We start from the raw sequence: 27,167 nt of genomic DNA, 5'->3' as shown, positions 1-27,167 counted from the left end.
CAGAGTCGCTCACATGCAGATAATACATGGACTGCGCCTGCGTGGTTTCAAGAGAAACGCCCGATTTTCTTTCTCTTTTTTTCTTCTTTTTTTGATAAGCCTGTGCGACCGTAGGCTCAACCTGATTGGGCCATTTTACAAAAAGGAAGTGAAAACATGTTGCGCTTTTTCGAGCACGATGAACTATAGGCACGCAGGATATTTGTGGACAATATGAAATAAGTAACTGCACGCTAAACCCTTTTTACCAGCTGCAGGCAGCTCTTACAGCGTGCGAGAGCTGGAAATGCAAAAGGTTCACTTTACAGATGGACACTCGAGATTCATTTGAGAGCTCAGACGCCGCTTCCTGGTTTGTTGGACGCAAAGAGAAATAAAAGTCCGCGTGTCATTCATAAAGATAAGCCAGACTCTGCAGAGGGGCAGAAATGGATCAAGCACGACCCCAAACCACACAGGAAAGCAAGGTAAAAGAAACAAACGTGCAAAATCCCCTCGGAATTATGAGTTACAAACTGTAAGCTGTCAAAATGCACTTCTTGTGCGCATGCTTCGACTGACCTTTCCTTTTTTCTTTTTTTTTTAATTTCCAATCATTTACAATAAGAATAAAGGAATCAAAATGTCAGGAAATGACACAAGCAGTACTGCTGCGATATCTGAAAAACTCCAAATATAACAGGAAGGAAGACTCGTTTGTAAGCACAGGGAGCACTACTGGGCAGAATGCTTTATCTATTTAAAATCTTGTTTATTTTCCGGAAAGTCAGTGATACAAATAAGCGTCAATATTTTATTTCACCTACAGGAGTCTTTTCCCCCCTTAAATGTGTGAAATGTTATGCTTTTGATTGAATGTGGTATGTCCTGATCCCAGAACTCCAAAAACGAAATCGAAAGTGTTCCGGATAGATGACACTGTGTTTAAAGCTCCGCGTAGAGATACTTAATCCATTACTATTACTTCTTCTTAGGGCTTGGCGTAAGTACGTTTGTTACTAATAATAATAATTATCATTATTATAATCAACTTGTTTGTCCACTTAGAAAATTTAGTCACGTCAATCTCATTTTAGTATATAGATTTAATTTTAGTTAAAATGCTGCAAATATAAGAAGCTTAAATGTCAAATATTTAGGAATTTATTATTTCCCAGACTGATTCATCTCTTATAAAATCATGTCCTACTTTTATGTAACACCCTTATAACTGTGATTAACCGTGATGCTGTCTTCAGGGGTCAGTGTCACAGCGGTACAAGGAACACAGTGATGACTCCACTGACAAGAGGGCTACCGACAACACTGTGTCTCCGGCTAAGGTACATCGTGTTTAATAACAAAAACCAAAAAGCTTTATAGATTATTCTTGTAAAACACCAGATTGTGATGACTTGGGTAACCCCTGTCAATTCAGGATGAGAAGAGGGCGATCAGAAGAGTGCGAAGTCCATCCAGACCGAGGGCATGGTTGTCCGCTTCTTACAAACCAAAGTTTGCAGGACGGTTCCACAAGCCTCGGTAAGAATGCCTAGGTGGGAACTGGGAGTACTGATACCTAGCCTGAGAATCATTTTGTCTGCTCTGACATCTTTTTTTTAACTCCCTAAATGATGCAGTTTTACAAGGGATGACCATGCATTCCACAAAGCCGGCTTTGGCACCCAGCGGCACCACCACATGAGCCACTGGGCTTACGTCCACCGGAGAGATCACTTCCATTCTAAACTTCACCACATTCCACTGAAGGAAAGGGTCAGGCTGAAGGAGTGGGAGAAGGAGAAGTACAAGCGGAGAGAGAGCACTGAAGGAAGCTCATCTCCAAAGCAAGACAACAGTAAGTTCTACAGAAGAGGTCTGCGATAATACAGACGGTTATAGCACACAAACACACTCCCTTTGCTTTATTTAAACATTTACACAGACATAAAGTCAGGACTTGTGCAAGGTTTTTATTACATGTCAAGTTCATAAAAAATATACGTGAGGCCCATAAAGACATATCTTAAAGACTTTGGTGTGGAACAAATTCGACTGTTATTAATAATTCAGCTTCCAATATTCTTCTTGCTTGATTTCCATATGATGGAAATCTTAAACAAAAGCATTTTTTTTTTTACATCTTTAAACTTTAGTTTGTGACTATCAGAAGGTGCGCATTAAATAACACCGATGTTAAAATACAGTGCAAGCTATGAAAGTCATTACTATTTAATGTCCAAACAATCATGTTTGAAATATTGTAAACCACATGGTGTTAAGCTGTATGGATTTATTTGGAGATACTGTGGCTAATTGGGACAAAATTCTTGTAGTCGAGTGGAAAATCGCAGACGAGGAATATGACGTTCAGCAATCAGATAGCTTTAGATGTCAGCATTCTTTATGGCCATGCCATTTATTTTCAGCACCGTCGGTGGGAGAACAGGCTCATTTGTACTTGTAAATAGTGGTCAGGCACGTGGCAGAGCTAGAAAAACACCACTCGATGAAACAAATAACCCTCTGACACAATGAAAAATCAAGCGCTGTAAACATGAAAAAGATGTCACTGTCATTGCCTTCACCTCCTGGATTTCTTATCATGTTCACACATAATCCACAGTGTACTGCACAAGCTGTACACGTCCCTCTTTGCACTATAAAATAACCACTGGGTGGCAGTATAGGCAAGCAGAGGCAGACGCACATATTCAGAAGCACTTTGCATTACAAATATTTGGAGGGCATTTGCTCATTGTGCATCTGCTGGTTGGTAGGTAGTCACACTCTGGTAGCAACAAACCAACGTTACATAATGCTGATAACTAAGGAACTTTTATTGGACTCAATAGATGGATTATGTCATATGGCCTGCTGACAGTGTAACTGTGTGATTTAGTTAGTCAGATAAAACAGATTAATTACTTACTTCATCGTTTTGTAACATAGGAAGTAAATGGCAGAGGTGTAAAATATGTTGTGGTCATGTTCTGCTCAGTTTGAACACTAACTGTGAAGTCCACGTTTCCTGTTTTGTTGTTAGTATAAAGCGGTATGCTTTGTTTCTGTTTAACGGGTGAGCTACTGTATGTTTTTATTTTGCACGCAGGCACTGTATCTGCACGCACACTGCAGCACTGTGGAGGTGTGTGTTTGTGTATGTGTGAGTACTGAACAGGTTTTTTTTTTTTGTTTTGTTAGTGTGTGTGCGCGCCTGAGTGATGGTGCGATGATGGTGACTCATCGCTGATTTGTGTGTATATATGACTGCGAGAGAGAGGAAAAAGAGAGGGAGCGACTAGCCAGCGGTATATAATGAGCCATGACAAAGCTATTGCTTCACATAGGGACGCTGCAGCCAAACAATGCAGTCCAAAATCACATAAATGTCAGCAGATTCTGCCAAAACTTTCTCTGATTCCAGATCCTGATACTTAGAACAAAAAAAAGCAACAAAACAAAGCAGAAGGAGGCATAAGAATAGCGTAAATGACGACTAAAAGATAGGGTACTCTGGGAATAGGAAAAAAAGGGGGCCCGATTTGGTATAAGATAGTGGACATACATTTTTTTCCCCCTTCTGTTCTGTGTTGACCTCGTGTTTTCTCTGTTTTTCCAGCTACTAGACCTTTCTCTTCAAGGTCCTCCTCCAGCAGAGACAAGGACATGCAGTTCACCGTAAGTTCACCTGTAAGAATGGTGCTCTGCTTCCCAATTTTATTATGAAGTGTCAAAAAATACGCTAATATCGTTTCACCCATTCCTTGAAAATCACATCATTTTCTTCTATTATAACATATACATACATGTATGTATGTATGTATATGTATGTGTGTATATATATATATATATGTGTGTGTGTATATGTATGTGTGTGTGTGTGTGTATATATATATATATATATATATATATATATATATATATATATATGTATATGTATATGTATATATATATATATATAGATATAGATATAGATATAGATATATCTATCTATATATATATAGATATGTATATATGTATATATATATATATATATATATAATGACCACAGAGACTGACATGAAAATGAATGTTTTATTAATAAATATTGCCGCACTTACTTAATTTGTCTTTTTAAAGACAATTAAGTAGCAACTGGACCAATAATGTGAAATAACTGTTGCTACCACGGTCTCAAATGTGAGAATATTATTTTCCATTTAACTTTGTTATAAGTTTGGGAGTATTTTTTGAGACAAAAATTTGTATTTAAAAGCGTTTACTTGTGTTGTTTTACATTGTGAAGCGCTTGCTATTCAGTTTTTTAAAGTTTTGTATGTCGATTGAGTTATTACAGTCAAAACTGGCAGCTTAGTTGATAATAATGATCTAAAAAAAGAATCAATAGATTAAGCCATAGTGTGAATCTTTGGTTTTCTGTCATGTGTTTGTTGTAAATAACGGCTTCCACTTGCAGCTCTTTTCATCGTCATATTATCTGCACACCGTTTTCCTCATTAATCTCCGCTCTACAATGCCAGAAAGAGCTGAAAAATGCACATTTTCGAAGTAAAGAGCAAGATTCCCCCCTGCCCCTGTTTATCGATCAGTTAAAGTAGTAACATGTCGGTGTCCAGGTAGATGGTGTGTTTGTTTGCTCATCCAACGTGAGCTCAGGGCGTAGACTCAAATGCAGAAAGCCCAGGTGCTGCAGAAAGGCCTGAAATCAAATAGTCGCATAAATCTCTTGGCTGACCTAAGCACAGCATGGAGCAGAGCAGCACATGATGAATCACAGCTGGTTGCTGCTGCAGTGAAGTTGAAGTGAAAAGGGAAGAGGTGGTGTTTATAGACCTGTAGTTTGGGGTCACCACTTTGTAAGACTTCCGGTTAGAGACTGCTGTTCTCTCTCTAGTGCAAGTTTATTTGTAGATTCTTTTTTAAATTCATGTTAACAGCTAATTAAGAGAAAAGCCATATACACTTGTTATGACTGAGTTTCTATCATTATATTGTCTTTTATTTATTTTTTTGGGTTGGGTGGGGAAGAAGAGCTGGGCATCACCGGAGAGACCTTTGAAAGCGACATTTAAAAAGTTACTCAACAGTCACTTGAAGTTTTGCTCTTTACTGCGTCTTTTTCTGCGGGTTGTTTAATTGTGAGTACAAGTGTGGCCATTACTGAACTGCACTTCTTTGTTGTGTATTTCTGCCCCTGAACTTAGTCAGAAGAGTTGACAAATGAAGAATTTGCTTGCCTCTCTGTTAAAAGTTAACATGTGGCGCTACTCTTTAGTTGTCTGCCGGTCATAAGCAGCTCATTCATCATCAGTGTTTGCTTCCATGTCATTGGCTAACTATCTGAATACTACAGCCCAACTGCTGCCTCTAATATTCTTGTTTTTCTTCCCTTTGCTTTCTTTCTTTCTCCCTTTTTTTTTTTTTTTAATTTCTGATTCGCCAGAGCGACAGGAATCAAAGCAGGGAGAGAGATCACAAGGGGACAAAAAGCAAAGAACGAAGCGGAGAGAGGGAGCTCCCTTCAACTGTGAGCCAGACGGCGGCACGAGACAGAGCCATCCAACAGAAGAGGAAAGAGATAGATGAGGTGGATGGGGTGTCATTACACTCACACACACATGCACATTCACACGCACATACACGTGTTGGGAGAAGGGGTAGCTATAAACAGAAAAGTAAAGATAAGAAAAGCTGGGATTAGAGCGAGAGTGACGGAGGGAAGATCTGAGGAAAGCGCCAGGAGACGTGAGACAAGGAAAAAAGATTTGTTTGTTGTAGTATAAACATTAGATTTGAAATGCAGAGCCAGAGGCAACACGAGTCTCATTACTGGCTTCTCTTTGCCAGGCCTGACAAAGAAGGTTTTATTCACTATTTTACATGATAGATGGTGTTATTCTTTCTTGTTATTCTTATTTTTATTTCTCTAATTGATCCTCAATGTAAAGTGAGGCCGGCTCACCTGTATCACAGGCAACGTGCTTTAATGCCGCCTTCGATGTGACAGACGTCACTTGAGGTTCTGCTTATCTGTGTTTGTGTGAGAGAGTGTACGTGTGCTTCCACCCACTTGATGGAAAAGATGGCCTCTTGCTTTTCATATCTCCATGGTTGCAGGATTATAGATGCACTGCAAGAAAAAGACAGTCTGGCAACAGGTAGCTGATGCAGAAATGTCCACAGAACTCCGTACGCACACGTGTGCGCACATATAAATTGTGAGCAGTCAGCGTGCGAGCATTTCGGTGGAATAATCCATTCAGTGTAATTGAAAATGCACTCTTCCTTTCCACCAACAATCCCACTTTGTCCCCCTCTTTGTCCTAAAACCATGATTGCATTTGTCTTTCAGGTGTACTATCAGGAGTGTGAAATGTTTGGCTTTGTAGTAAAGATGCTGATTAAAAAGGATCCATCTCTGGAGCGTCCCATCCAGTCCTCTTTACAGCAGAACCTCCGGGACATCGGCAAACGCTGCGTAGAAGCAATGGAGAAATTTATCGAGGACTACGACTCCAGGGAGCCGTCACACTGATCAGACACGCCATGCTGCCTGTGTTCTTAGTCTTTTAAAGTGCTGAGAACTTGATTTGATTTATTGCTGCTTTTGTTTTCTTATTTGTAATAATCTTGTGCATTGCTGTCTGCTTCTTGGATAATAGTCCCCTCTGTCTACAGTGTAATTCTGAACACTGGTAAAAACGTTTTGATTATGCTTGTTATTTTGAAAATGTGCTGGTGATGATGACGATGCACTGGTTGTATTGCTTTAAAAGGTCTTATATAGACTGAAATATATTTTGGCATAATTTATTTTTGCTTGCAATAAACTTTGTTTACAGCGTTTTAAACATTATGTGGTCCAAAAATATGCTCAGTGATGTGTTCATGGCTATATAGATCAATTCAGGTCACAGCAGGAAATACATTAATAGGTCAGTAGGTGACTTGGACACACACTATTATCTATGGTTTCAACACCTGTAGATTCTATGATATTTGATATAGACCATTGTTGCTCGTCTTACAGCCTGATTCACGCCCCCTCTGCCGATCATTGTTTAGTGCACTAAATTGTGTGAAGAGGTTCAAGCTATGGATGTGTGAAAAGAAAATAGACCCTCATTCAGTTCTAAGGTTTTACATATCAGGACATAATAATAAAAAAAGCGCCACCTAGTTTTTACCAGTTTCTAAAATTATTTAAATTTAACCTCAGAAAAATAACACATGACATAATAAACCATGTTATTATTTATTTAACAAAAATTAACCCAGAATCCTGAAGCGGTGAGTGAAAACCTGTGTGTACCATGTAATTCAGTAGTGTGTACAACCAACTTTATTAACAATAATCTGAATCTCGTTCTCTGTGACTTTGTTCAGTCTCTTATGTTGTCATGAACATTTTTTGTCCCACTCTTCTTTATAGGGTTGCTTCAGTTGATTGCGTTTCGAGGGTTGTTGTTTCTGTGCAGCTCTCTTAATGTCCCACCAGAGTATTTCAATCAGGTTAGATCATTGTCTTGTTGCATCACCAAAGTTGGAGCAATCTTTTGCTGTCAGACAGATGGTCTCGCATTTGACTCTAGAGTACTTTGGTATTGGATGAGTTCATGGTGGACTCAGGTTCCCACATCACGTGGCTGCAAAACAAGCTCAAATCATCACCCCTCCATCTCTGTGCCTCAAAGGTGATACGCTGCATTTGATTTTCACCAAGTATGGTGCTATGCATTTTGGCTAACCATCTTCACTTTGGTCTTGGTCATTTGTTCCACAGGTCTTGTGGTTTGTTCACATGCAACTTTACAAATCTAGAGCTTAGATTTCTTTAAATTACTTTTTAACCTTTATTAAATAGCACAGTGACGAGAGAGAGTGTGGGGGGAAGACATGTAGCAAGGGACTGCATTCAGTCATTGCTGCACTCATATGGTCACCTGCTTCTGACCTAAACTGTTGCCTCTCCTTTTTTATTTTTAAAGAAGTCTATTTCTACTGGTAACCTTTCTGAATGAGCCAAGCTTGTTCAGCCTTTTTTTTTTTTTTTTTTTTAAATTGTACTGTCATGAACTTTAATATTTAACAAGCTACCTGAGGTCTGAGATGTAGGTCTTGGGTTTCTTGTCATCTTTCTGATCTTTGGGTGAATTTGTTGGGAGATTCACTTGCGGGAAGACTGGCAACTCACTTGAATGTTTCCACTTTTAAAACTCCTTCTCGATGTGTGTTTTCTCTGTATCTATGAAGCGCCTTGAGGCGACATTTGTTGTGATTTGGCGCTATATAAATAAAATTGAATTGAATTGAATTGAATACACACCTGAATGCTCCAGACTTGCAAGCTGCCAAAATATCTTCTTTTATATAAGCGATCACACTGATTATCACACTGGCTGATGATCAGCTAATCAGCTGCATTTGATGAGCAGCACTGGCTCTTGCTTAAACTGGAAGCAGCAAGGGTATAATTTATATTTTACAGACTACTTCTTCACTACTTTGGTTTTGTTAAACAATATTTCAGCACAATATGGTTGTATTTACCTATGTAAATCATTAAGAGTTGAAGGAAGATGTATTTTCTTTTTATCGTGACTGTATATTTGATGTAATCAAAGTATTCAAACCATTTCCAACTCACTTATAGTTGTAGCTACTAAAATTCATATACTGAATCTTATAGGTCTATTGTAAAAAACTAATGTAGTTAATAGGCCAAATTTCAGATCTTTTTATGTTAGAAATGTAATTTTTTTGTTTATTAACTGGTCCTTGTTATATTGCTGAAGTGGCCAGTGTCAAAGTATTTCTGATTTACTCTGTGACTCGAACACTGACACGGCTCAGGCTGGATTATCACTGAAGTATTGATATTCATTTAAATGTGACCAGTGACAAGAAACTGCAGCACAATAATGCAAGAGATACATTTGAACTTTTTTCGGGAGCAGCTCAGGCGCTAGTGTAACAGGATTAACTGTAAAATGTCCTGCTCTATATAAAGTCCTGAGTCACCCCGTTTTTTTGGGGGTTTTTTTTATTTAGATTTTATACAGTTTTAAGATGCCTGAAAGTCAAACTTTTGTGCTTGAGTCATGAATGAGTCATGGAACAGTGGCTTAACAGACAAATAAATGAAAGAAATTCCTTTAAAAATGGTCAAGTACAAAAACTGGACTGAAAATAAAGTAGCCAATATTTAAAAAAATATGAAAGACCTTAAGAAAGCTTGGAGAACTCTTGCTCAATACCATTTTAAAAATGAAAAGAAATTCTGGCTCCTTGAAAGCAAAATATAGAGAAATGAAAGGAGGCCCCAAACTGCACAGTACTGTAGACTGAACCAAAACATTATGACCACTCAGCTCAAGTCATTAACTGGTTATAACGGCGCATTTGAAGGTCTGGAATAAATTAGAAGGTAAATGAATGTTCGGTTCTCGTAGTTAACCTGTTGGATGTGCGAGAAATAAGACAGGGAACTTCTGATTTCTCAGACTCCTCCCGGACTGTCGGGTCAGAACACTTGACCTGCTGTGGAAAGGCTTGTGGGAAGGTCCTGGTTGGTGGTGGTTATTATCTGACTGACAGTAACACTGCTTGATGGAACGTTTATTCAGCGGAGCTTTCCTTGCAAGGAAAGTTACTTTTTCTTTAGGAATGGTAGAATGGCTTAGTGAAACATCCTCCGAACTCAAAACCACTTTATCCAAAAATAATAATATTCCTGGTTGTTCATTGACATACACTTTATTTTCAGTATGAGACAACAACAACAAATTAACATGCAAGCCTCCCTATCTCTACATCATGTTATACAAATAATGGTTCTTTAGTTACAAAATATATAAATATTTAAGACCATATGTACAGGACATTTACATTACTACATCCATTATTAAAGTTTATTACTATATATACATCTAGTAGGTATTATTCTTTAATATTCTTATAGTTATTATTTGTGTTATCATTATTATTGTTAGTGTTATTAGTGGTAGTATTAATCAACTATAGGTAACTCTCAAAAAAACCAAAACAAAGCATGTTGCAGAAGAGAAAACGGGACCATACCTGACGTTACTGTGCCTGAATGGTCAAGGAGCAGAGGCTGTGTGGCGCTCTGTCCTTGGTGAAGCAATGGAGAGCCGGCTATGCAGAGCACAAGGTTTAAAAGACTATTTGTACAAGGTGATAACGGGGCTAGCGAGCCAACACTATATTCCAGCAGCATTTGGATTCCACTGAGGTAAACAATGACACAGCTTGGAATCTAGCACGTAGCTTGCACTATCCCAATACAATTTCTCGTTTGTCCACACAGAATAAGTTTACTGCCCAGGGCTTGGATCACTGAGCGGTGACGTGAACAGTCATGTCACTGTAGTTTGACCACTGGCCTTTTCCAGCTGGAATAGTTCAATCTCTCTGTAACATGGGGTTCACGCACAGACACGCACACATGCCATGTTATTTTACCTTGACCACAGTCTATGTAGTTGTCAAATTCTTCAGTGCTTCCTGGTACCATCAGTTGATCTCCATCAGCGTAAACACTCCCGTTGTGTAAGCCAGCTGAGCTTCCTCTTAGGATTAGATCATTCTGTGTAGGTGTACACAAACACTACATGGTGTAGAGTTGTGTAAGCTCACAAGCACAAAAAATAGGCCTTTTTTTCCCTCTTCAACCCCACCACTCACACACAAAAGCACACACACACACACACACACACAGAAACTCTCTATTCACTCTCACTTTCAGCTGTCTCACTCTCACCTTCCCACTCCCTCTGTTCCACCATCTCTGCTGCTTTACACCGTCTCCTTACCTTTCTCTCTTATATCTTTCACTCTCCTGCTCATCCCTCCCCAACTCCTTGCTCTATATCTACGAAATGATGCAGTTTTTGCTCTTCCTCCTCTGGCGGGTGTGCAGCTGGCCATGAATCGGTCCGTGAAGAGGTCCGTGATGGCCACCTATCCCAGAGGGACTGTAGCGATGGCGTCGCTCCTCGTTATTGATGTAGCACAGCTGCACGGGCCGAGGGATTGGTTCTCCCATAAAATAAGCCTCTTCTTCCTCAGACTCGGAGGAAGAGGAGCAGCTAGAGCACCAGGGGTCAGCAGCCTCCATGTACCCATCGCCCCAGCACGGCCCGCCCAGGCCGACAGGTTGCCAGCCAGCATTCTGCAGGGTAAGATCAGAAGTGGTGCGGGGACAGGGCCGGTGAAGCTGCTGCCTGTACCCGCCCGGGTCCAGCCCGAACAACTCCCGTGCAGCATGACCAGAGGGGAAACGATCATAATCCTCCTGAACGCGACGGTACGGCGGCTCCATCATTTGAGCAGGCCGGTCTGCCACCAGGTGCAAGGCGTTGTCAGAGCGAGAGCGGCGAGAGCGTTTGTGGTGGCGGCCACTGCGGTGCTGGCCGTTGCCGTTGTTCCCACGATGGTGTTTGCGGCGTCTGGGTTGTGGCTGCTGGTTCTGGGACACAGATTCCTGCCCGCTCAAGCTTCGGCGGGGCATTCTGTCACTCATGGGAGCCATCCGCAGATTCCCACTGCTGCCCATCACCCCGACACGACCTTTACCATCAAAGCCGAGCGGCTGTGGGCCATCCCAGTACTGCAGTGGGTAGCCGACTCTCAGAGGGGTGTACATGTTGTTGTTGTTGTTGTATGGGCGGGAGGAGGACAGCGATTCTGTGCTGTGGAACTGGACTGAGGAGCTGAGGGTACCCATGTTGCTCTTTTCAGACACATTTACACCTGAATCCTTACTCAGGTCAGGCATGGAAAACCTTGACAGATGCTCCTGACGCTTGCTGACTCCATCTAGAGAGTTACCTGTTACAACAAGAAAAAATAAAAAAAATCAAATGTCATTTTTTTAATATAATCTCATATAAATGACCTTAACTTTAGGCTTTTTAACCCCATACCTGTAGCATTAGACATAGTTAGGGAGTCCATGGATCCACGAGGGGTCTGTTCTAGAGGAGTGAGGGGCTCGTTAAAGCTCATGGCATTGATAGGGTTCCTCCTGGTCAGTGGCGGTCTTCCATTTCTCTGGAATCCATGCAGACTGATACTTCTCTTGTCAGAGAAACCCTGATTCTGGCTAGACATCTCATTGAAGCTCATCTGGGTGCGCAGCTTGTTGGGTCTGAACTCATCCTGGCTGTGCTGCATCCAGTTTTCATTAAAGGAGTAGCCTCTCAGGGCAGCCATAGGGGTCCTCTTGGCATTCCCTTGCTCCTTTCCCCAGGAATCAGGCCTCTTTCCTGGGTTGGCAGGACTCTGGGTTGGTGGATGAGCATTCGCATTAGGATTGTAACCTTGCCTAGCATTACACTGACCCAGCAGATGAATGGGTGTAGGGCTAGGGGAGGGATCCCGCTGAGGGCCTTCATAGGAAGGAGGGATGTAGGGGTCATCTCGGCTCATCCACACCTGGTTAAGGCTTGGGGCTCGACTAGGAGTGCGGCTAGGGGTGCGGTTAGGTGTCCTGCTTGGAGTCTGACTAGAAGTGAGGCTTAAGCGATCCATCTGACCAGAGAGGGGATCCATATCAGCAGAGAGACGGTCGGGCATCGATGGAGGAGCTGACTGGCGGGGTTCGGTGCTTCGCCTATCCTGCTCAGCATTCCTGCGCTCCTTCTTTCCGATCTTGGTGCTGTGGCGGGACTCACGTGATCGAGCACTTTGGAAGGCAGAGTCTGAGGAGTCAGATTCCTCGGGATCCTTAATTGTTAAAATAAAAATATATATATATGTGCATAACTAGAAAACTCTTAAAAATGTATACTAATTAACAGCAGGTATACACATAACTAAATGAGGAGATGCTTCAGATGTATTTTCAGTTTCCTCACCTGTCCCGCACTGCAGGACCGTGAACAGAAAATCTGCCCCTGCTTTGGCAGGAAGGGGCGTCCAAGAAGGGAGCGCTTGCAACGGGCACAGCAAAAACATTCCTCAGTTGCATGCCAGTGCTGTCCATCATAAGTCATCTGACCTTGGTCAATGCCTTTAAAAAGATGGGAACAAAAACATTTGACCATTTTTAGTATCGACACATGACGAAAAAACATCACAAACTGATGTTAACCTTTAGCTATTAAGCAAATTTTTGTCAGATATGTTGACATGATACCTAATTTTTATCCGATATGCTGCAAGGCACTATTTAAATTATGAGCAAACAGAGCCCTTTGTCTCTCAAAGTAAAATATTTATGATTTCATGCCCACAGATGATCACTCAGTTTGTAAGATAGCATGAATAAATTTCACCAGCACTACTCCCCAGCAAGAGGAAGTAATCATCTTTCACAGCTTCCATCTGGATACAACATGGGAGCACCCTCTGAAACACACTCTTTCACTGTTACTGAAGCTTGGGATGATAATAACTATCCGCATTTCACTGCACTGAACCCGCCTCTCCACAGCTGCGGCACACAAGGCTTCCAGAGCTGATAAGAGTCACGCTTACAATAAAGGGCTGTTGGAGGTTTTTTTTCCACGAAGCAAGTACAGGAATAGCATGTCTGTCACTCTTGATAGCAATTCATTTAGATATCAGAGGACTTAAAACAACAATGGAAGCATGTTTAGTACCTATGTGTTCTCCACATGCGTCACAGTACTCTGCATAAAGGGACTCGAAGCAGTTGCAGCAGTGTGGTCGTCCATCCTTCATGATGTAGCGCTGCCCGCCAAGGGTGGTCTCACACTCGTAGCAACAGAAATGCTTCATGTGCCAGTGCCGGCCCTCCGCCTCAGTGCACTCATCAGCAAAGATGATCTATATGATTAACACATTACATTTATCAGCAAGCAGATAACACACAATATCTACCTATGTTGCTATCCTGTATCTCAGGGTCCTGTATTTTATTCGTGTCGCGACCTAGAATAGGATCCTTTTTGACATACTACCCCTTAATAGGATCATCTACCTCCACATAAACTGACAGGTAGGTTAGTAAGCTGTTAGAAATTCCACCAAAGCGTGAGTGTTCTTAAGTGTAAAAGTCAGGCATATTTCAGCTGAATAAAAGCAATAATCTAGGCATCCTTTGTGCTTGCATTTTATAATATTCATGTAATTATTTCACAAAATTACCTTATAAAGAAACTAACTTAAAAGATATGTACGTGACATCAGATTGATATCTTCCAGTTAAAGATAATTAAACAGTTTAATCAAATAGAAATTCTCTTTCCAATACTTGCAGAGCACTGTGGCCTGACTTATTATTCAAGCCCGCTCACTATAAATTACAGCGGACTTTCTGAGACGTGGCAAAGACACTGAGACATCTTTTCCCTCCAGACTGATTCCAACCCCATCCAAGTCTGTGAGCATGAACCATTCAGCCATTTCCAACCCCAAAGGGCTCCAAGCCCAGACAGGCGCACCTCATCACAGGCACAGCAGCGGGGTTTCAGCCTCTCGGCATGGTGCCGGCCACAGTAGATCTTGCCATCCTGGTGAAAGTATATGAGGTCCACCAATACTTCCTCGCATGTGCCGCAGACAAAGCACTGAGGGTGCCAGCATTTTCCATGACCCGCCCTTGGTGCAAAAACTACAATGTCCCCTCCATTTATCTGACCCCCACACTGTAGAGAGGAAAGGAAAAGAGAAGAAATAAAATTCAATGAAAAGAAACAAAATCAAATGAAAGGTACGAAAGAAAGTGAGAGAGTCAGGTAGTGTTGGAAGAAAAGGCAGACAAAGAAAGAATGAAAGCTGTAAGGTGTGAAAAGAGACAGTATTGAATATTTTCAAGACTAACATGCTTTTATGAAGGAGAATTAAAGATATTTGCTACACAGACGATGCCCCAAGTCTGGAAAAAGTAGGTCATTATGCAAGGAATGATGTTGGTTTACCTTGTCACAGGCGGCCCCATTGATAGTTAGGGGGAAAGGACGGACATTGCCTCGGCCCAGGTTATCTTTCTTCCGTTGGTTGCTGAACAGCTTAAGCTCTCGTTTCTCCTCCTCGTCCAGTGCATTACAATATCGTACCTGAAACAACACGACTCATCATTAGAGCTGAAACGCCACCTAACCTCTGGAAATCATAAGAGTAAAGAAAAGCTTTCATGTATTACTCAGAATTTTGTTGTGTAGTTTTACCTCATTGTCATGTGGTGGCAACTGGTGAAGCAATTGCTTGATGCGGTATTTCTCTCCAGGGCTGTTGATATAAGGGACCTTCTCCTCTGGTAAGCAGTTATAATACTGATGCACCTGAAACAAAGAAAATCAAACATGTGGTTTTGCTCTTGAGTGACCTCTCAATTTCAAAATGTGTTTCAGCACATTTGACAAAAGGTAAAGTAAATATTTTCTACCCCTTTTTCAGTGTGCTTAGTCTCAACTCAACCCGATATAAATATTCTACGCGTTTTGTTACAAAATCCTTGATTATGTTAGTTGCTAACCTCATCTGTCTGCTGTTTGGTGGAAAGTCGGAGAAAATGTTTCTACATAATTTGCCAAGTTCTTTACATCACACACAAAAGCATGATGGATGAAGTAAAAACATCTGTTTGGAGGTTGAAAGTTTCGATTTATGACACAAATTTGCATATTGCACACAATTCTTTTTTATTTTAATTTGTACTGCAATATAAGGTTTTGTTGGATAAGGAGTTGTTTCAGAGTTTGTCTTTGGACATTGACTGCTTTTTGTTTTTACTCATTTCCAGTCCAGGTCTTGTACCTCACCATTTTAGGAGAAGTCTTTTTTGTTTGTAGAACAACTTAACACTGACCTATAAATCATTCAAGCTTAAAAAAGGGCACCCAATTCAAGGTACGAACCAGTGTTGTGTCTACACATAAAAGCAAGTTAGTAAATTGTATCATCGGGCATTTGCAGCCTGTTGCGAAAAACATCTTTAGTTAAGCCTACAAAACATGCCAAAGATAACATTGTTCGACACATATTAATTGTATTTTTGCACCAACACCATGAATACCAGTTATTAGCCAAAAACGTGATCAGCATGGTGTGCAGTGTGTCCTTACAAAATTTGAGGTAACTGGACAAAAAAAAATACACTATCCAAGAAGCTGATTAAACAAGAACTTGACTGAAAATCAGTGGCAACAGGTCTTATGGAGTGATGAATTTAAATTCAAAATTTTGCTTCAAAATGTCATCAATATCTACATAGAAAGCCAAAAGATAGGCACCACAGTGGGCATCTACACCCATCTTTAAAAACACAGTGGAGGTTCTGTCTTGCTTTGGGACTGCATTTTAGCCAGTGGTGTTGGGGATCTTGGCAAAACTAATGGATGAATGCAGAAAAGTACAATCCAATTTTGATCCAGCATGCAAAAAAATCTGGAAAGCATCTGGTTGGCTGCAGCTTCATTTTTCAGCATGACCATGACCCCAAACACACTGCCAAGTAAAAGCCCACCTGGATTAAAAAAAATAAAACAAAACAACACAGAATGAAAAGCCTATCAGTCATGGATTGGCCTCACACACCTCAATATTATTCAAGCAGTGTGGGATGATCTTGACAGAGAACGGAGCAAAAAGACAGCCAATATTCAAAACAAGCTTTGAATGTCCTTCAAGAAGCCTGCTAAACATCCCCTGCAGATTAAAGAAATTAAATGAAAGCTTGTCTAAGTGCGTTCAGACTGTGTTGAAGAATAAAAGGTGTTGATACTGTATTTATATACTGTAAAATTTACCGCATTGTTATCGAAAGAAACAATACAGTAGAGAAATGAGGTCCCTTAAGACTTTTGTACAATACAGCAGATGAGGTTGAACAGTTATTCAAAAGAAGTAACTATGATAAGATGAATAAATTATAAGCTATTTTGTTTCCGTATTTTAGCTTTAAACCACATGAACACATGAGACTGAACAATCTGAAGAGAGCAGGAATTCATATTCAGTGCAGCTCTGACAAGAGTAAACCACAATAGTAAAGGTGGGCAGAAAAAGAGCAAGAATAAAACACTTATGTGATCCACTGTAAATATCAAAATATTAAATGGAAAGTACTGTACTCATTTTTAAACTCCTGTTTCTGATCTTGAACTTTCATAGAGTACTTTGCATGAGTCAGTTCAAAAATAATCTTTATTTAATTTGGACTTTTCCTTGATGGAACTCCTCAGTTCACTCTTCATCTAACAAACATTTTTAGTTCTGTTTCTAGTTCCTCAAAGACAACTTTCTTCTGCTCGGCTGGCACTCACAAATAGATGGTTTAAACAGCCGATGAGTTTGGGCTGCTGTGCTCACAACTGGAACTGTGTGTCTGAGATGACCATGTCGAAATTATCTACTCTTTTTCACATCATACAGAGGTGAGAGTAGAAACTGATCGTTTAGTCTGAAGCCTGGGGTTGTGGCTTTTTTAGATTACAACAATGAATTTTAAACCATGATTGATCTGTGAATTCCAATTATAAAATTATGATAGACAGAAGAAATAACTATAATTTCTTTAGTTATGTCAAATTTAAAGTATATTTTAAAGCTGGCCTATACAATAGCATCCAAATATCCACAATTTGTTCTTTATACAAAGATAAAAGTTGGCTGTTTTAAATAATCTACATTATTTCACTGATTCATGGAAAAAAAATTATGTCTCGCCCTTGGAAGTTGGTGTCTGGAATTGAAAGTGTTCAGCACATTGAGATGTGTGCTGCTGCTGCAGGCACAACCTTGAACAGCACCAGGTTCTTTAAATTTTCAGCAGCTAATATTCACATTGCTTAAAGGAAATCTTAAACTTGCACTGCAATTATAATTCACGATGCAGTAGCACTTGCCATCCGTGCCCTGAACCCTCTTTTGTAATTAAATGCTAGCCGATGAAACAGAGAAAAAGCCTTGAACGGTGTTGGAGAAGTAAACACTGAAAGGATAGAAAGCAATCTTGTTACTTGTCTCGGATTTTCAACAGAACAGGCTTTCAACGCAAAGTGGTTCAGTGTTCAGTGCAGTGTAAAGATCTATTTTACTGAAGTTTCTGCTGATTCAATTTACTTAATCAGTAGGGTGGAGAGTGAGAGAGAAAGGCGGTTCTTCTCTGTGTTGCCCGTCACGCTCGCGCTTTACTCTGTGCTGAGGAGGCTCTCTTATGAGAGCCAAAATCATTTGCCTTGAACTACTTTTCTCTGAGAACTGTCTCTCAACTGTGCAACAGGTGGATGGATATTATATTATATTATCAAATATTAAGCACATCGACAAATAAGAACTTTCTTCACTTTCTTCGAAATGTCTTTGTTAATCGGGAAGAAAAAATACTTTAAATCAGGGATAAAACTTCACATTCATTCAGTGTAAAGACATTTTCTACATATAAACGTAGAAATGCTGCTGGAGGAAATGAATGACGACTCTTTTGGCTCAAGTTGTAAGAAATAAATGTGTAAAAATGACAGAATAAGCTACAGACTGTCCTGTAATTATAAAATGTAATTGATTTTTTGCTGTTTTTAATTGTTTATTACTTGTTTACTTTGGTGTATAAATAGCCAGTAGGATGCTGTTTTTAGTAGGAAATGCTGAAATTTATGCCTTCAGTTATGTCTTTCCAAAGCCGCCCAGTGGGCCAAATTGAAGTCGTTGGCTGATTTTGGTCCTCGGGCCTTAGGTTTTTAAATGTGATCCATTTCATGCAAATTTGTATAGGACTCCAGTTTATTTTCATTACTGGTTACCATGTTGGACCAAAAATTGCATTGTCTCCATATTGCTCATCTCGTCTAGTCCAAAATCCACAGGTAAACAGGAACAAGTGACCTTGACAATAAATGCAAAATTGATAAACTAACTAATTAAACTAGCAATTATTCAGCTCTGAATTTACTGGAATCTCTAGCCCACCAAATCCTTTTTTTTTTTTTTTACCTTGAAGCTCTTAAAGTAAGTTGTTTAGACAAAAAAAAGCAAAAACATGTTACAACAAATATTGAAAAGATCTATTGTTAACAAAGTTCATTCCTCCCATCCAATCCTGATACAACAAAACATTTTTGAAACAGTAAATGTTTTCAGCTGGGGAATTTGAGTCCTGACAGCTTGATGAACTATGCTGCAAAATTGTGATTATCTTTTAAAATGCAAGTCTCTTTAATTGTACAGAGAGAAATCAGATGTGACGGGCTTAAAATTCATTACGTTCAAGTGTATTAAAAAAAGAAACGGGCAGCTTCAAACTGCCTGCACCTCCTGTTGGATGACAGAGGCTGCAGCCTCTTTCAGCATCCCGTCAAGATGGCTGACTGGAGAAAATGACTGTTATCAGCCCATCCTGTCATCTGTTAACAGAATACTAGGAGGCCTGTTGCATTGGAGTCCTTCTCATACTAAATAAAGACAGAAGTGTTTATACCGAATATAGTTGAACACGACCGTGCTTATCTTATGTTAGAGCTGACAAAAACAACAGGCAAAAATAAAAAATGAGGAGGAAATATCCTCTTCTGGATTTACAGAGCCAATTGCATTAGCTTGGTCATGCATGCAATTAAAAGGCATTTAAACTGCAAATGAGTCCAGACAGAGAATTGCGAAACTGGTACGCATAAACATGCTGCCACACATTTCCAATTAGATTCATCCAAACATTCACTGACTCAAATTACTTCCAGTCCTCTGGGTTTAAATTTGCTAAGTTACAGTAAAAAACAGAGCAGACTGAGGCTTAGTGTGCCTAGAAGACCACTCAGTAGTCATCATGTTTACTCGATACTGATCACTGAAACAGCTTTTTCAAAGTGAATCCTCCTATATAGTTGAAATTCTTGTACTTTAAACTCATCAGAGAGCATTTCAACATTTCATCAAATCTTTTGCTGCTTCGCATCTGTTCTTCAGACATTGCAATCAACTAATCAGTGTGTGGTTGCTTTTCATGATTTCAGTCATGGTTGTCAGTCTGTCTGACTCTCAATTTGGTTTCTACACAAAGTCAGATTAACACTGACAGCTGTAAAATGTCCTTACAATTATTGCTCCCTGAAATGCTTGACAGCATAGCCCTAGTCTACTGTAAGTCATCCCTGCCCTTCTCCCCACTCTAACCCGTAAGAGACTACAGCACCATGAAGGGGATTTCAAACAATGATGATATGTTGTCGTGTTTTCAGATGAGTGAATTTTCCAGCTCGGGATTACTTCGATAGATAATTTATTATCCAAATAATTTAATTCTCTTGACTGACTTGGTTCAATTTGATACGGTCTGGCACTGTTGAACAACAACGGAGAATATCTAATGAAGTACTTATTTGCGTCATAGTTTGTTTGTATCTGTAACTATATACCTGCTCAGGACTGAGGCCAGGGGGAACCCAAGCATATTCCTCCAGTGCACATCCAGAGTCATCATCAGAGGTGGAATTCCTCTGGAAATCGTACATCAGCTTGGTGATGGTCTTCTCCATCTCCAGAGACATGGCTGTCACAACATGCTCCACTACCCAAACCGCTTGAGTGGACACAGGTATTCCTGTGGAGGAAACAGGCAGGAGAATGAGGGCGAGGCAAAAAGAGATTGCAATAACAAAAAAAAAAACGACAGATGATCTAGACCAGCGGTCCCCAACCTTTTTTGCGCCACGGACCGGTTTATGCCCGACAATATTTTCACGGACCGGCCTTTAAGGTGTCGCGGATAAATACAACAAAATAAAACTAGTACCGGTACCGAAAAAAATAAGATTTATTTATAACACACATGAAAAGACCCAGGAAAACCGAGTTAACAATAAAAACGATAAAAACGATAAAAACGATAACAAGATAACGCTGAAAACCAATAAAAACCCTGAAAACCATACATTTCACACCTGAGCCTCAACTCTCGCGGCCCGGTACCAAGTAGTGGTAATGTGTAGTGGTTTGCACGTTTGCCTAAGAATTCCCAGTTTTATTCCTGGTAGAAGACACAAATCTCTTTGGGGCATTCCTCTTGATGGGTAACAAAATCTGCCCAATCAAACACGTGGAGCTACCCGGCATGGTGACACTTTTTGAATAAAGAAGCAGCCATAAGTAATTTGTGCAGTTTGTGTGAAAAATGATTTGCTGTCTGTCTATCTCTTTTACAAATCAATACATCAGTCTGCAGCTACTACTAGCTCCTGATGGGTTTCACAGATTAAAGCTTTATTGTCACTGGGTGATTGTACTGCACAAACTAATTAAAATCCACTAAGAAGTCAAGGAGGCTGACGGTCACATCCAGGCCAAATTAATGTCACTTCACCAAAATCTGACCAATGCACCACGACCTATAGTACTGTCTGATTGATTTTAAAGACTACTACTAGTCCAGCAACTGCTGTGGAAATAGAAAAGTGCTGACAAAACAAGACAAAACAATATGACTTTGACCTTGAGCACAGTCATCAGATGACCACTGTGTGAAAGTTTGACTAAATCCTGACCAGTGTTCTCGGATGAGCAACGATTCTTGCAAACTGTGGACAGATGACAGACACCTCGCTATTACATAAGCTCCTCGGGTCCCCAGCCAACAAGTTACCCTTTTTTTACAAAAATAAAAACATAAATGTAAACTTCACAGTGGATAAAGGTAGAAAACCCACAAAGTCAGTAGAATTAATAGCAAGTCAGTGGGATCTTTGTACAGATCTTTTAGAGATAAAGTTTGTAGAGCCCCAAAGTCAGTGGGATTGATCTGCTGGGGGTCATGGCTGGCTCTGCGGGAGTCTTCAAATCTGGCAATCCATCCAATATATAAATATTTCAGTCTGTAAGTGGTGTACTGACCAACAGCTTAAAATTTTAATCAAGTCTGTGAAACACATTCAGAATCATTTATTCCAAAAATAAATTTACAAATATCAAAGTTGCTCGCCAGTCCCAGCACTTTATTATCAGCAGACAGTGTTTCATCTGCATTTACTGTGTTACTTAGAGGTATGGACAACAGATCGGTTCAATCTTCTCCTCCTTCTTTCTGTTTGAGAGGAGAACAGCTGCACACATTACTGGCACATGAATAATTAACAGCAGTTAAAATCGCCTCCACCAGCAAAGTATGAAAATGAAATGCAACTCATTTCGCAGGATATTTAGTGAGCCGGCAATGAGCACCGATGGAGGTGTGTTTACATCTCATGGATTGTTATTTCAAAAGCTGATGAGTGGAGAGATATTACAATTAATTAATGCAAATTGGGAGAAACATTTGTTCTTTATAATGCTGTCTATGTCTCATATAGAAATGAGAAACCCATTGTGTTGCAATTAAATAGTGCTGTCTGACCAATGCGGACATGTACATAAAGATGAGACAGCAGATGACACATTTGTTCTGTGTCTGTAGGTCGTGCATCAAGGTCATAGCACTTGAGGGAGGAAGACAACACTAGATGATGGTCGCGGGAAATCGTGAACAAGCCCTGACATTTGTGATTCAAAATGATTTTTCCCAAACTATGATACAGGTCTTCTCTGGCAATTTCAGAGAGCAACACCATTTCTTGCAGATTAGAAATCATATAAAAACACAGCTTAAGCAGTGGCCAAGGAACAGCAGACATTTCTACCGACTGAGCCAGTGAGTCAGCTTCCATCCAAGCAGAGCTGAGTACTGTTTATCTCTCTAAGATGGGCGCTGCTGATTTCTTTGTGAAGAGAGATCGCAGGTATGTAACCTTGAGCCTCTAGCCTGGCCCGAGGCTGTTCGTCATTAGTGCGCAGAGGCTGAGTGAGAGTGGGCCTGCTGGGTAACCTGCAGCCTGTTGCTCCAGACAGGCATCACTTCAAATGTGATGTCCACTGGCAATGTGAAATCAGATCAGTGATTCAGTGCAGAATTTTAACAAGATTCTGTCATTATTATTTATATGGTGACAAATTCTCTTGATACCATTGTTTCTATTGTCAATATTAAAGCGTCATTTGTATGAGTTGTCGTGAGTCGTATGAGATTATGATCAGTCTGATATGGCAGTCGATATATATCACATTGACTGCCATGTGTTGTTTCATTGTTTTTTATTATGGTTATTTTCTTATTTAAGTGGCGCCCACAGTCACATATGGCGTCACTTGTTGCACATTACTTTTAAGGATCAGCTGGTCATTGGTGGATAGCCCAGGCTCTGGTTGCCTAGGTAACCTTCTAATGTGTTTAACAGAGCTGTTGAATGGAATGACTCATTCAAGGGCTCTGGTATTTAGTACCCTGTCATATGTCAATCATCGGTATCCTGTGTGTTCAAAAGTCTATCTCAGGACCCCCACATTTTGCACTACCAACGTTTTTTTACCCACTGTCTTTCTGTGGTCTCTGGTCACCACGTCACTGCAAAATTGCTTCCTTTGTGTGACTGCAGCTTTATCAAAAGGCAAGTAGACTGATTTGTACATATAGCCAGGAGCTGGGGGGAAGAGGTATAGTTCAAAGCTAGAAAGAGGTTCAAGAAAACTAAAAACATAATTGACTGTAGGGGTGGGGGGAAAATAGATACTGTGTAGTATCGTGATATTTTGTTTGCTAATAATGTATTGATACAGGGACAGCAGAAATTGATATTTTGTTACAAAAAAGGTTTTTGTGCTCTGACTTCAGAGCATGTTGATCCTTTTTCTGAGCAAGAATCCTGACATTCCTTCACTGTCCAAATGTGTTTAACTTTTTTTTGGCAGCAATAAACATGACAGTTTACTTATTTTAATTTAAGACATGTTTTATTTTAATTAAGTTTAAAACTTTTTTATTTAATGTAAAATTATATTTTGTTTTAATTTACTTTCAAATTCTTCAGTTGCTGAAGGGGCTGCATAGTTTTCATAAATTGCATAGTTCAGAATAGCTATAATTGTACCAGATGGTTGCATTCAGTTAAGTTGGACTATACTGTAATACAAACCGTTCAGTTTGTCAACAATAAAACTGACTGAAATGAGAGAAAGACTGAGTGCGAGACTTTGATATTAGATAAAATGAATATTGATGAAGTTTACCTTTATGTACAGAATCTGAATATCGCAAAATATTTTTTAAAAATTGCAATAATATCATATCGTGCGTTAAGTATTGTGATAATATCGTATCGTGGGATGTATGGTGATTCCCACCTCTAATTGACTGTATATAAAAGATAAAAAGCAAAAGCAACACAGAGGTGTCCTGGACTTGTAACCTTACAAACAGCCAGCACTAATTGCTCTCTTAATCTTTCCTGATAATTTTAGTATTTCATCTGCTAGTTTTAAGCTTTACTGAATACAATATGATCTTAAATTGATAAATCACAGTCCTCACTAGAGTCAAAAAGCACAAGGCAGGTCTGCTTTGTCATTGACAAGTTTCCCTATGAACAGATGGTGCCATTAGACTTCTATGCCAGATCTACCTTCTTGCTTGTCTAGCTTGTAAACAGCATGATGCCAATGGAGGTTTCACACGGTGACTTCACTAACCAATGACTGAGGTCACAAAAGCCAGATCTGTCTTTTTTATATCAAATGAAAGTTTATTACATGGAAAGAAGCAACAACACCTCTGTTATAACTGTAAAAAAAACAAAGTAGCAAGCACTCCAAGTAGTCACAGTGCCTGGCTAGGAATTAGCGACAACATTTTTTGTTAATTAAAAACAACTATAGAGCTCATTCTAATGTTCTATGCATAAAATATACGTCAGTAAGACTAAGCCACTGTGATGACGCGCTGATTATTTCTGGTTTTGACATTTTTAAGTGAACCTCTTATCCCAAAGCAGCACACATGGCTGCTGATAGCGCTTTCAGTTGATCTCATGGGCCTGGTGTCAGTGATTTGTTTGGACACGTAATGAACACCTCCGGGACCCCGATCTCCGAGTTATCTAAAGAGAGATTGGCTTGGTTCAGCCAAGTATGTCATAAAGACTGAAGGCAGGGGGAAACATAGCTAGCCTTAATCTAATGAGGAATAATATGACTTCCCACAGCTCCAATATTACCTTAATTACATGTTGTGTCTTCTAAGCTAACAAGGCAGCCATAATTACACAAGAATAAACTGGGTTTTACTCAGATTTTACAAACGTAAAAGTGCAAAAGATTTAAGATTTTGATTCTGTTCCTTTGTTATGCTGTCATTACACAAATAATGACTCCAGTGTGTAAAAAAAAGCAGCTTATGTTTTAAAAATTGAATACAAAACATACATAAGGCATTTAAAAACAAACAAACATGCAATAGTGATCCTGTTCCCTGTGCCCAGTATTTGTGCTACTGAGGAGCATTTGGGATTCATTTTGCAGCACAAATTGTTAGATTGAGAGGACGACAGCGTCACTGTTCGCACCAGTGCTTCGATTAATGGTCCCTTCACACCCCACTTATTAAGATGTACTGTAAGTCTCTACTGTGCATTATTAAACAAAGACACAGTGTCCAACTGTTTGACAACACAGGGTGTCGTCTTTACACTCTAACTTTTGACTGAATGCACATTCAGCTGGTACAGAAGGCTGCTGATGAGTGTGTGACTTTTTGACGTAATACACACTAGCCAGGCCGACTGGTTAGTCACAGCACTCTCCTCTGTTCTTCCCCAGCAACACAAAGAGAGAGAGAGGAGAGACAAGTTGTGAAGTTCTGTTTCCTGGAGGAGGCAACTTCGGCATAATGCATTTTCAGAAAAAATGGGTAATGTATTTAGAGACGAAACAAACAATTTAACACAGTTTTCTATTATTTTTTTTTAACTTACATGTAATTGCCTTCTAGGCTTTGAACATTTATTTCACATGCCTTTGTAAATGTTCCTGCTTCTTAAGAGAGGCTGATTTTATTGATTGCTCTATTTTATGGAAAATTGTAGAAAATTATCATGTACTGCAATCATTTTTTCCAGTTTACAACATGATGGTAATCTTTTTTTCACTAAAAATATATTTGCAGTTTATTTCAAGAGAAAGTACAAAGTTTAAATGTTTCTAAACCATTTTCATAGATGAGTAATAACCATTTAAGTTGCCCCTATAATGGCTTTTCTTAGTTTTTAGTTCCTAAAGCTCTGTTTCAGATCACAATAGGAGAAGGTTACCCTAATGTTGTCATCTCAGTCACACAGCTCTGGCTGTAAAAGCAGAAGAATCCCCACCCCTCTCCTGTTCAAACCTTCTGTTTTGAGAGGGAGCCAATCAGAAGACAGGCAGCCTTAAAGGGAAACGAGCCCCTCTGGGATAAATAAAGAATGTTGTGGTTGCTCTAATAGAGTCTAAGGCATAAAATAACAACCTGGAAATGAGCATAATAGGTCTACAAATATACCACAAAGCCTACTTAATGTACGTTTAGTGTTATTTAGGTTTGAGGGTTTTTAAGTATATAGGTGTTAAAGGGCTTTTGCAATTAACAGTGTGTGAAGATCTGAGGCAGAAATGACGAGCCATACAAGATCAAGAGATTCCACATCTAATCAATACACTTTCAGTGAAATAGAATAAGGTAATTAGAAATTAATCACGTTGCAGGAATAATCATTACATTATTCCTACAATGTGACTTTCTTGACTTTCACTATAACACTACATAAACATAAATAATGCAATATGGAGCTGATTAGAGTAAAACATATGAAAAAAACAGAGACTAAAACAAATACCTCATTTTCCTTACATTAGAATATAAATATCTTATATTGTCATGCTTCCACAATCCCACAATGATTCACATTTGTAGTATACTTTAAAAAAATAATGGTCCTACAAACAGTTCGAGCTTTACTGAAGAAGGTTTGATGTGGATTAAAACCCCTTCAGTGTCATTGTGAGTGTGAGAATAGCTTTCTCTTCACTCTCTGATGATTTCAGTCTGTGATTGGTGAAGCCCCAGGCTAAACAGAGCCGTTCAGAGTCATTTCAGGTCTCTTGGTGACCTCCGTCGCTGGTCTTCTTCTTAAAAGGTCACTGAGTTTGTGAGGACAGCCTGCCTTGTGCAGAACTACAGCTGCGCGTAGTCCTTTCATTTCTAAATAATTTATTTAGGGAGGTTCACTGAGCTGGAAATGTTCTTGTATCCATGACCTCACTTGAGCTTGTCAGATTTATTGTGGACTGTATCAGACTGACACACCTTGGCACCCACAACTAATTATATGGCATCTAAAATCTGGTGGCTGCATCTGTGATCATTT

General features: G+C 39.7%; 2 protein-coding genes across 3 annotated transcripts in view; one reads left to right on the top strand and one right to left on the bottom strand.

Moving 5' to 3' along the window:
• Positions 1-99: 99 nt before the first annotated feature.
• LOC102789229 (uncharacterized) lies at positions 100-7,372 on the top strand. Of its 2 annotated transcripts, none has more exons than XM_035910181.2 (7): positions 100-467; positions 1,239-1,322; positions 1,418-1,521; positions 1,620-1,837; positions 3,602-3,672; positions 5,426-5,569; positions 6,335-7,372. In XM_035910181.2, exons 1-7 carry the CDS (start codon positions 429-431, stop codon positions 6,515-6,517), a joined length of 843 nt encoding a protein of 280 aa, XP_035766074.1. In that variant the 5' UTR covers positions 100-428; the 3' UTR covers positions 6,518-7,372. The 2 variants fall into 2 exon arrangements, with proteins under 2 accessions (XP_035766074.1, XP_006796472.1); XM_006796409.3 differs by having other exon boundaries at positions 3,602-3,660; positions 6,335-7,335.
• A 2,349-nt stretch (positions 7,373-9,721) lies between these two features.
• Positions 9,722-27,167, bottom strand: part of LOC102788928 (prickle-like protein 2) — a 36,647-nt gene continuing 19,201 nt past the window's right edge. Inside the window, exons 2-9 of the mRNA XM_006796408.3 lie at positions 20,325-20,509; positions 15,141-15,254; positions 14,892-15,029; positions 14,415-14,618; positions 13,611-13,797; positions 12,864-13,018; positions 11,931-12,732; positions 9,722-11,835 (exon numbers count right to left, since the gene is read on the bottom strand). Of these exons, the coding sequence (XP_006796471.2) occupies positions 10,877-11,835; positions 11,931-12,732; positions 12,864-13,018; positions 13,611-13,797; positions 14,415-14,618; positions 14,892-15,029; positions 15,141-15,254; positions 20,325-20,456 (2,691 nt within the window). The 5' untranslated portion in view covers positions 20,457-20,509 and the 3' untranslated portion in view covers positions 9,722-10,876. The remainder of the gene's footprint in view (positions 11,836-11,930; positions 12,733-12,863; positions 13,019-13,610; positions 13,798-14,414; positions 14,619-14,891; positions 15,030-15,140; positions 15,255-20,324; positions 20,510-27,167) is intronic.

This window comes from Neolamprologus brichardi, chromosome 20 (genome assembly GCF_056152115.1).
Source record: "Neolamprologus brichardi isolate AB-2024 chromosome 20, ASM5615211v1, whole genome shotgun sequence".
Taxonomy (NCBI): domain Eukaryota; kingdom Metazoa; phylum Chordata; class Actinopteri; order Cichliformes; family Cichlidae; genus Neolamprologus; species Neolamprologus brichardi.
The sequence above is the reverse complement of the archived record's forward strand: the minus strand, read 5'-3'. Positions and strand labels throughout refer to the sequence as shown.

Excerpts from the sequence above, each read along its gene's own strand:
- LOC102789229 (XM_035910181.2), top strand. The coding sequence starts at position 429 with ATGGATCAAGCACGACCCCAAACCACACAGGAAAGCAAG. Across the intron at positions 1,522-1,619 it reads GGACGGTTCCACAAGCCTCG|TTTTACAAGGGATGACCATG; the intron begins GTAAGAATGCCT and ends TAAATGATGCAG. Across the intron at positions 1,838-3,601 it reads ATCTCCAAAGCAAGACAACA|CTACTAGACCTTTCTCTTCA; the intron begins GTAAGTTCTACA and ends CTGTTTTTCCAG.